This window comes from Nematolebias whitei, chromosome 3, assembly GCF_014905685.2.
Source record: "Nematolebias whitei isolate Nwh7 chromosome 3, NemWhi1, whole genome shotgun sequence".
Classification (NCBI taxonomy): Eukaryota; Metazoa; Chordata; class Actinopteri; order Cyprinodontiformes; family Rivulidae; genus Nematolebias; species Nematolebias whitei.
The window spans coordinates 45,059,899-45,070,919 of record NC_056500.1 but is presented as its reverse complement, the minus strand read 5'-3'; the positions used below and the strand labels follow the sequence as shown (position 1 = coordinate 45,070,919).

The window sequence follows — 11,021 nt, the reverse complement described above, 5'->3', positions numbered from 1 at the left end:
TTAGCTGTTAGTTCACGTGATGATAAACATTAGCTGTTAGCTCATGTTAGCTGTGTTTAGACGGCCATGACTACCTGCTGCTAATACTGAGTCCTCTGCTGCTGCGTTGGAACATACCATCACTTAACTTCTTTGAATTGTTCCCTTCTAATGTTTTTAAACCTCATGTCAGGTTGTATTATTGCACAAAAACTAAGGAGATGAAGTATTAAAAAAAGTCTCTTAAAAGTTGAAACTCCAGCAAAATGTTAGATTAATCAAGTTTTGCTCAAATAAATAGTCTTACTGAAGTACTCTGAGCATTGCACAGTCTTCTCTTTGGGGTGAATCTGTGGAGACATCCAGTCCTTTGATCTTAAATGGTTCCTATTTATGAAACGTCTTCATGCTAAATGATGAGCTCCAAGTTGTGAGAAAAAGACTTTTTAACTCTTCTCAGACTGATGGACAGCAAAGGTTGCTTCTTTATGGTCACTGCTGATGGTTTTCCACTTTGTCATTGTGTTAAATGTAAGCAGCAAACTAACATTTATAATAATAATGTCATCACAGTGTCAGCACTGTATGTTTCCATACAATGGTGAAATTAGTCTCTGCATTTAACCCATCCACCACCAGGTGGTGCAGTGGGCAGCTATTGAAAGCGCCGGGGGGCATTTTGGGGATGAGGTGTGCTGCCCAGAGACACCACGTGGTATGCAGTGAACTGGGATCTAACCTGGGACTTTCGGGTCCCAAGCCGGCTGCCCTGCCTCTGCACCATCTCGGCCCCCTTACCTTTATAGAGCTCATTTAGCTCAGTTTTAATCAAGAAATAATAAAAAGCACCGTTAATATTTTACATGCTGTTGTTCATTTGAAGTTTTGACAAAATTAGATTTTTTTTGTGCTTGTTTTGTTTCATCAAACCTTCAGATTCAAAGCCGGTGTACTTCATTTTATTTTTTTTGTCATGACTATAGATGGAGAATTTTTCTGTCACGACTGCCACACTTGGTAAAGACTGATCAGCAGGAAGTGGTGTTTTAGAGGAGCGGTAAATCTGTTTATATGAGAAGAGAAGCAGCTTTCCCAGTGCAGGAACAGTAAAATAACAACAGAGCCTGTCGGCCCCGTCGCGCTGCCAGAAAACACGAGAGGTTCATATTTACAGCCTTAAAATAGTCTGATGTTGAGCTCTTTAATATTTGGGACTCGCGCTGCAAAGCAGGTGGGAAACCTTCATACATTCACGCCTCTAATCATATAAAATCATTTTACACTTCTACCTATACTTAGAGAGCCTGTCTATCATTAAACAGGGGCGGAGCCTCCGTGTTCAACTGTCCCCCTCTTACAAAGTTGTTATTGCTAGTATCACTCAGCCCTCTGTGAATAGCAAGCAGTCATCAGGGCGCTAACGATCAGTTGTTAGGATGATGGTCCTTTATCATGTGAACAGCTAGTTCTGGATGTCAGCAGCAAACTGGTCGATCCGCTATTAAAAGGTGTTATTTATAAGTTTATTGCAGCTCCTCAGACTGAAGAAGTCTTGTGGATAAAAGATGAAACATTTCAAATAGTTTAATTTTGATTTATTTTTAGGGCAGCACGGTGGCGCAACTGGCAGAGCTGCTGCCTCTCAGCGAGCAGGTCCTTGGTTCAAACAGGTCACAGGCCCCGGTCCAGGGGCCTTTCTGGGTGGAGTTTGCATGTTCTCTCCGTGCATGCGTGGGTTTTCTCCGGGTACTCCGGTTTCCTCCCACAGTCCAAAAACATGCATGTTAGGCTGATTGGTAACTCTAAATTGTCCCTAGGTGTGAGTGAGAGAGTGAATGGTTGTTTGTCTCGTTTGTCTCTATGTGGCCCTGTGATGGACATGTGACCCGTTGAGGGTGTACCCCGCCCCTCACACAGTGATTGCTGGACATGGGCACCAGCGACCCCCGTGACCCAAAAATGGAATAAGCGGGTAAAGAAAATGGATGGATGGATGGTTTATTTTTAATCCATCCAGAGGACCTGACATAACCTTGTTACATTTGACACTTACGGCTTTTTTATTTTCTGGTGCATGGTTGTAGCACCTTTAATATTTATTTATGATTTAATGGATAAGCACTTTAGCACCCTCAAAATGTTCCTTGAACTCTGAGCTCAACTGGGTTCTGGGAAAACAAGTGAGAGAACTGGACCCTTTTTGGAGCCCTGTAGTTCAGCTTCACAGTAGAAACATTCAGTTTAAACAGGTCACAGGAAGTTGGACTTTATGTGAGTGAGCTGGCATTTTGATATGTTTACCATCCATCCATCCATTATCTTTACCCACTTATTCCATTATGGGTCACGGGGGTCGCTGGTGCCCATGTCCAGCAATCACTGTGCGAGGGGCGGGGTACACCCTGGACGGGTCGCAAGTCCATCACAGGGACACACAGAGACAAACGAGACAAACAACCATTCACTCTCTCACTCACACCTAGGGACAATTTAGAGTTACCAATCAGTCTAACATGCATGTTTTTGGTCTGTGGGAGGAAACCGGAGCACCCGGAGAAAACCCACGCATGCACGGAGAGAACGGGGTTTGAACCAAGGACCTGCTCGCTGAGAGGCAGCAGCTCTACCAGTTACGCCGCCGTGCTGCCCGATATGTTTACCAATTAAAAAAAAAAAATATATATATATATATATATATATATATATATATATATATTACCATATTTTCTGCCGTACACGTCGCACCGCCCTATAAGTTGCATCAGTCCAAATATGTCTAATAAAGTAGAAAAATCCATAAATATGTCGCTTCACCATATAAGTCGCAGGGCATGCAAATTATGCAACAAAAAAGTGACTTATAGGGTGAAAATACAGTAAATTTGATGAATTTTGGCAATTTTAACAAATGATCACATAAAATGTGAAATTTCTCAAAGTTTTTACAAACTTCTTACTTTCAAGTTTTTTTAATGTATTTTAATTGCATTTTATTGTACAGTTTACATCTAAATGTAGGCACTTGTCTCATTTCACCTACAGATTATTTTCTGACATCGTCTCTGAGTGACGTGTGCACACATTCAAACTCTTTGACTTCTGTCTTAGAGCGCTGACAGTTTCTTCAAAACCTCAGGTGAAGGGTTAATTTAACCTTTTAGATTCCCTAAATAAAACACTGGAGACACAAACCATCATAATAAAATAAAAATCAGCTGCTGGAGGAAGTGGAAGGATCAAACGAGGTTTTCGTGTGAACACGAACACAAGTTCACGCCATCAGTCGGTCACCGAGCGTTAAGGTTTACTGGAGATTGATTTTCTTTTTTCCTTCAACCGTTAAACCCCCGACCAAAACGATAACGTGCAGTCTTAGAAAACGTAACGAAAGGCTGGTGTTTCTGATGCAAGCTGGATTATCGTTGTGAAAACCCCTGAGGTACAGAGTTCAATACATAAACTCAAGTCTACAAATCTTTTACTTTTTGCCACTTAGAGTAAAATCCCATTCATTGGTGGCAATTCTTCACAAACACAAACTCTGGTTTTAATACATAGAAATTTAGTACCTTTATTTTACATTCATACATTTAGAACATACAATAACTTTAATGCAACTTTTTTCAATCCAAAAAAACAAAACAAAAAAATGTTGAAAATGTACAATGGTAACATTTTATGCTCTAAGGTTACTGACAAGCCTTTACAGATATATACACACACACACATTCACTCACACACACACGGATGGAGGACAAGTGGCGTCCTTGAGTTGTACCTTTAACAGAGCCGGGCTGAACCGAGAGAATTCAGTCGCCGTAGAGAAAGGCACATTGAATCCACAGTGTATCTACAAACGAGACGCTTCACATTGACAAGTTCACGGCGGGAACGAAGAGCAAAGAACTGTAAACTTTCACTTCTTAAGAACAAAAAGAACAAAAGTCACGTCTGTACAAAACACATCTGAAGCCAGGTTTTTTTTTCTTGGTCGTTCAATACTACGATTGGCTCTGCCAGCAGAGAGCAATCACAGATTTACGCAGTCGACCACCTCGCGCACACACGCCTCGTGCACGCCCACAACGCTACCCAAGTACCTCATGCATACGTTTCAGACTAAACCCAACCAACCGTTGTCCCTTCCCACCCCTCCCAGTGAATATGGCAACTTGACAACATCCAAATCAAAACGTAACTTTTTACAGCAGAAGAGCCATTCATCTTAAAATATACGTACCACCTGTCAAAATGTTAAATACCTTCAGAAAAGTAAGTTCTCTGATATAAAATACTGTATTTAAAAAAAACAAAACCATTGTTTACATTTCACCCATCTCAAAATAAAGCTTTATATACGTGTCTTCAAAGCGTCAAAACACTCCAACACATACGTACGTTTATAGAATCCTTCTATAGGAGCCGTAAAGTGACGACGCCGGCGGCGGCTCCATGTAGTGGAAACCCGTTTAGAGGCCAACAGCCAGCTGAATTGTCGAACAAACACAGTGTGGCACTACACTTCAGGATGATTGTACAAGTTGAGCGTTCAGTAATGCCAAGGTCGAGGTTGCCTGCGTGAAACTTTTTTTTTTGTCCTCCAAGCTTAGCACGCCTTCGTCAAGTCAGTCGGCATGTCCGCCGTCGACATCCTGTACTGGATCTTGGTGTTGGTGATGGCGCCGTGCTTCTGTCGGAGGTGCAGCCGCAGCTGACTCTTGTGGCGGAAGTGCAAGTTGCATTTTTCACACTGAAAACGAAAAGAGAGCGACGTTATTAGACGCGTTGCCACCTCGGAGGGTTTTTGAAGCGACCCGTCGGGCGGTTGGTGGGATGGACCTACATGGTAGGGCTTCTCTCCCGTGTGGATGCGCAGGTGGCTCTTCAGCGTTTGCAGGTGGCGGAAGCGTGTTCCACAGATCTCACATGGGTACGGCTTCTCACCGGTGTGGATCAACACGTGAGCGCGGAGATGAGCAACCTGAAACATGGCAACAAAATAAAAGAAGCAATTATTCCTGAGCGACAAAGTCGAGAAAGGCACGTGACGGGCAGCGCATGTTCCAGGAGAGCGTCCTCACCTGAACGAATCGAGCGCCACACGTCTCACACTTGTATGGCTTCTCTCCTGAGTGGATGCGAGTGTGAGTCTTGAGGTTAGCTGGTCTGTTGAACTGAGCCCCACAGATGTTGCAGCGATACGGTTTCTCTCCTGCAAACAGCAGCTCAGTGTCACAACAAAGACTGAAGGTGCAATAAGCAGCAGTTCTGTTTGGCCTTTGCTTTTACCTGTGTGGACAGTTTTGTGGCTGGCCAGGTTGCCTTTGTATCTGAAGGCAGCCTGGCAGCGGTCACACTTGTACGGCTTGTCGCTGTGCACTTGAAGCATGTGCTGCTTCAGAGCTTCGTCGTCACCAAACTTGGAGTCACATTCGTTACAGAAGAACGCTCCGTTTTCTGTCGGGGTGAGACCACAGGAAAAAACATCAAACGACCCTGCTTGAAGGTGGCCGAGCGATTTTAGACGTGAAAGATGAAAGTGAGGAACGCACCACAGCTGGAGTCCGAGTACTCGGAGTGAAGCTCGGCCATGTCCTCTGAAAGGCGGGCCCGGGAGCTGTTGGGGCAGATGTCGGAGTGCTGCGGGGACCGGGAGCCGCAGGTGGAGCAGCTCAGGCGGTTCAGGTAGTGTGGAGGGCGGCCGTCGCTGCTCCTCAGCGACCCCTCTAGTGCACTGGTTTACAGAATGAAAATAAAGTAGAACATTTAGAGAAATCTAAAATGGAACGAGTGTTTCAGGAACTGATCAGCTCCAGTCTCACCTGTTAATGATGTTGTTGAGGCGACTTGTCTGCGGGACCGGCAGATCCTCGCTGTGATCGCTGCTTTTGCTCGTCGTTTGGAGTTCGAGGTTCTCAGAGTCGCCGGGGTGAAGGTACGGCTGCAGGCCAAGGCGCTGAGGGGAGTGACGCCCCGTCATCGCCGCCTCATCTTCTTTGGCGCTCTGGTTCAGAACAATGAACTTGTACTTCTTCCAGTTACGAGCTTTGGGGTCGGGCATCCCCTGCGAGGCCTGAGCACCACCGACATGAGAGAGGCCGGCGTTCTTGCTGCTGCTGGACTCTGTCGGAGAGTTGGGCTGGCAGTCTGATTTGAGGGGGCTCTGGGGGCTGCTCATGAGACTCTTGCGCCCCACAGAGGAGATTCCCAGCGGATAGTGCTGATGAATGAGGTCTTCCTCTGCCTGTGCAGTGTGCTCTTTGCCTGAGCCTTTTTGGTGCTCCAGAGTCAAGACGGGAAACGCACGCTTCCTCGAGCTGAGGCCGATCGGCTGCCCAAGGCCCTCGTGGCACTCCTTCCTCATCTCATCGTCTCTCCCCGCCTCCCTGGAAGCATAGGCAGAGTGAAGGATGGTGGAGGAGCTGGTGCCCAGTGCCCGGGTGTATTCTGCCCTGACGGTGTTGTCTAGAGGAGCACAGTGCTTGTAGTGGATCCCACTTTTTGAGAGGTCAGCAAAAGCATTTTTGGTATCAGTCAGCTTGCAGAGAGGGAAGGGGAATCCTGGCATGGGAAACTGCCCGTACAGATGGTAGTTGCTGGGGGTGCTGACCCCGCTGAACATGTTTGTGCCGTAGGGTCTTCCATCCCTGAACGGAGCGAGGCGGCTGTGCAAACTGTCAACAACGTCGTGAGGGCGGTACGTGTGAACATCCGGAGGTAAAACCAAGGGACTGACCAAAAACTCATCTCTGGGCAGCTTGGCAGCCGGATCACTGCGGTGGGAGGGAGAAGCTTTAGAAACAGACCAGTAATAATCATGGATCTACTCTGAAACGTCTCCTACCGACCTGGATTTGATAAACCTGTGGCAGGTGTCCACAACATGGTCCATCTGCAGGTAGATGGCTGTATTCATGATGGCCATGATGAGACTTTCCTTTAGCGCCAGACGGGAGGTGTACATGAACTCCAGCAGGATGGCGAAGCCCTCTGGGTCCACCTTCGGGTCCAGGCTGATGGCGTTAAGGTTGCACTTGTGGGAGTCGGTGAAGATCGTGTAAAACAGCCCACTGCAGAACAGGCCGACACGAGCGTTTAGAGACGTTTACCTTCAACAACAAACTAAACGATGAAGAGTCACCCACCTGCAAGCCATGAGGACAGTCTTGTGTGCACGAAACTGCTGCCTGTTGACCAGGATGGTGACGTCGGTGAGAATATCTCTGCTGCGCAGCCGGTTCAGGTTGAGCAGGACATCGCTCGCATGCCGGGTGAACTGTATGCAGCTGTCTGCTGCGCACGCCATTTTATCTACTTCTGCACACAACAACAACAAAACACAAAGTTCAGTGAGGTCGTGTGGACAGACTCTTCTTGTGACTCCGTCCAGATCAACTTTGTTGGGATGTATTTACCTGGATGACTGAGTTTAACAACACGAGACAAGTTCATTCATTTTACCTCATTACCAGCAGATCACTGAACTGGGCTCAAGTTTGTTTTTTTACATGAACAGTAAAAGGAGAAGAAATGAATCACCAGAAGGAGGCGCCGTTTATTAAACCTTCACCATGAACATCAACCTCTGTACACCTTTATAGAAATATAAGCTCCTGCAGGGAATAAACAGTTTATCTACTTAAATAATATATTTCTTTAAAGAATGCTGGACTACAATTTAAATCAGTTCATTTATAAAGCGCCAAGTCACAACAGAAGTCAGGACACTGAACAAACATTCATATACATAAAAACAAGTTGTTTCTCTGAACACATGGAATAAGAAGGAGCTCAGCAGTATTTTTATTAACTGTTAAAATTTCTTATACGAACAATTCTCACACAAGCAACAAACTTTCTTCTCTTTTTGCATTTTATTTTATTTTTGGGCACAAACCCCTCGGACCACCTCCTCCTTGTAACGTGTGCGCACTAAAGAGGCGCTCTCTGTGTTTCTGGGTCAATTACTTCATGACAGCGAAAAGTACAACACGCGCACACACACGAGGATTTATGACGGTATCTTTAACTCTGTAACTGGACCCGTCCGTAAATAGAACCAGCTCACAGAAACTCTTCAGCCTGACGTTTTGTCCGTCTCTCATTTTATTTGCGTCAAACTTCACGCAGCTGTCAGAATAATAAAAAAAAAAAGACAACTTCTGGGCTCCACCGCGGAAACACGCACGCGCGCGCGGTAGATTTCCGCTCCTGTCAGTTATGAGTAAATATTCTCAACCTGCTGCCACGAGCAAAGTTCGTGTGACAGCGCGCGACACCTGCGCGACATAACGAGTCCGCTTCTTATTACGACTCGACCGCGCGCAGGAGCCGCAAGGTGCAGGGCAGGAGGCGACTGTTCGAGCCCGGAGCAGCGCCGAGGCGCCGCGGAGCTGTCAGAGAGCCGGGCTGTCAGCCTCCCTCCCCCTCGAACACAAAAACGGACAATTGTCTAAAAGCACCGACAAACAGCGCACACTACATCAGAAAACTTCGCGCCAAATTAAAACAAAATAAATAATAATAATAATAATAAAAAGAATCACCTGGTAGCGCTTTCCTAGAAACTTCTTGCATCACCACTTCTAAGAACCCCTGTTCTAAGAATCAGGCGAGCACAATTCTCGGAATTTGAGCCTGAGACCGTACCACCGCGCCGGCGCAGGGGAGAGGCGCGTCTTTATAACTTTCCCAAAAGTAAGTCGTTTCAAAGCCGCGTTTTTAGCACGAATGACGCCTGGAGATTTTTCAAGAAGTCATCGCGAACATTCGATGTTTATACGAGAGCGAAAAGGAAGGAATTTGGAAGAAATAACGCTGGAAATGGCTCCGGGAGGACCGAGAATCCCCCCGCGTTTGGTTGAGTCCACAGACGAGCTGGTGACGTAAGCGGCTCGTAAAAGCCACGCCCCCGAGATTCTCAGAACTAATTTATATTCCGTGACCTGATGCGGCGCGTCGTGTCGTTGTATCACATCTAACACGCGCACAGACACGACACGAGCAGCAAAGACCCACAGAGCTCTAAGTCAAGTCCGAGCCAGGCTTTTTTCCCCACTTAGCCTTCCGTAGCTTCCCTGCAGGTATTCTAACCTCATATGACGGACGCTGCTTGTCGCCGCCGGTGCAGGTGCACGAGGACAGCTGCGGTACATTTATTATTATTGTTCGCGTGTCGGTGCAGCGTTTGAACCGGAGTGTCCGCGCACGGTTCGAGTCCGCTCTTTTCTGATTAACGAGCCGCTGCTTGTGTTTCCTGCTGCTTTTCGGTCCTGATTGATAAAGAGCTAGTTCGGGTCCATTTGCGGAGTTTAAGGCTGAAAATAAACTTGTTGCAGCTCCTGGTTGTAAACGAGTTAATGTGTAAAGTTCTGTAAAATGTAGAGTCCAGGTCAGATCAGATGGTTTTTCTGCCTCTCATGTGTCTTGTTCTATTTTTCTTTTTTATTGAATTGCTCAGACTCTTGTTCTAACACAGGAGAATACTGTATTTACAAGGTGAACCTGTTAATTTCAAGGATGTTGCATCATCTCCAGACCACTAATTGTATTTATTTACGTCTCAGCCACGTGCTGCTTCTGTCCCCAGCCAGACATGAAATCAAACACGTTTCAAAGAAAAGCTGGAGTGTGCAGTTTTTGTTTCAGAGACGGAGGACATGGTGCGATGTCGCTCTTTGGTTTGATGAGCTGCAGCAGACGAGGAGCGCTTCTTGAGATGTGGGCACACGTTTCCTGTCAGTGACTCACCCTGGAAGCCCTGCTTGTGGTGACCCCAAACCACAGGTTCACCGTCTTTCCTCGTACCATTCACTCCTGGGCAGAGAAGGAGCATTTGTTGCGCTGAAAATAAAACAAAACGCCCGTTAAACTACTGTTCAACAGTGAAAAGCGGATGAACCCCCCTTTAAAAAAAAACAAACGTCCGCAGTCTTTAGTTTTATTATTTAAATGGGCATGAGCTGCAAAGAGTAAACCGAGCAAAACATGTATTTACTATTAATAACCTGTTTCAGGAGCGCTTTAAGACCTTTAAATACAAGTCTGTAAACTTCTTTAATATTTTATAGTCTAAAATTACAAGTTCAATAAAAGTTATCGTCGTTTAAAAGTTTTTACTGAAGAGTTGTAATGAGAGTTGTGGGACATTTCAACCATGGGTAAAACTCTTGATCGGCCGATTAATTGGCCACTTCATAAATAATCGGTTATCAATAACGCCCACCGAGCAGGAAAATCCGAACACAGCTGCATGTGTCAAAGCTCTTTCTAATTCACCTTAAAGAAATTGCGTTATATTTTTGTTTACTGCGATATACATGTTGTCCAAAAATAAATAAATCTTTATTCAATAGCCATGATTTCTGAAGCTCTACGTCGGCCGTAGAAACCCAAATTACAATTTTGTCTGCTGCTTTTCTCATATTTTTGGAGAAGCTGCTTCTTTTTTCTTCCCGTTCTTTTTAAAAACTTATTTTAAGGCAAAAAAAAAAAAAAAAACAACTAAAAAACTGCTTTTACTGCGAGAGACTTTTCCCAGCGGAGCGCCCCAGCATCCTCACATCTGGATCCGGAATCCCTCTAAAAACACTTTAGGTGTTCCCAAACCTTTGGGGAGGATAAAAACATATAAAAACTCTCCAAAAATAATTAAGACAAACACTACCCCCCCCCCCCCTCTTTATTCGGCACAGCGATCTCCGATTCAGCAGCCGAGTAAAGCGCTCCAAACAAAGAGCAGCGTCAACTTTATTTCAATCCACTTGGGGGGTGTTTAAGGCGCTCTGGCACATTTTTATGCATAATGCACGGCCGTAAAGCATCCAGGAGTTGGGAGGGGAGACGTGTAATTTACCACGGCCTCACGCTGTGCCCCTTCTATACAGGGAGGAGATAATTACTGCAAATCCTTGGCAAACATTTTTTTTTACTCAACCATTTTCTTACAAAAGAGGAAAAAAGTGACCCAATTTAGAGAGGGCAGTAAGAGTGAAGCTAGCTGATCGATACCCCCCCCCCCCCCCCCCCCCCCCCCCCCCCCC

General features: G+C 45.7%; 1 protein-coding gene across 1 annotated transcript; it reads right to left on the bottom strand.

Moving 5' to 3' along the window:
• Positions 1-4,508: 4,508 nt before the first annotated feature.
• bcl6aa (BCL6A transcription repressor a) lies at positions 4,509-9,814 on the bottom strand. The gene is made up of 9 exons (XM_037674999.1): positions 9,730-9,814; positions 7,125-7,296; positions 6,828-7,049; positions 5,802-6,752; positions 5,532-5,713; positions 5,269-5,436; positions 5,061-5,191; positions 4,823-4,960; positions 4,509-4,729 (listed from the first exon to the last, which is right to left on the bottom strand). Exons 1-9 carry the CDS (start codon positions 9,812-9,814, stop codon positions 4,586-4,588), a joined length of 2,193 nt encoding a protein of 730 aa, XP_037530927.1. The 3' UTR covers positions 4,509-4,585.
• Between the last annotated feature and the right edge of the window lie 1,207 nt (positions 9,815-11,021).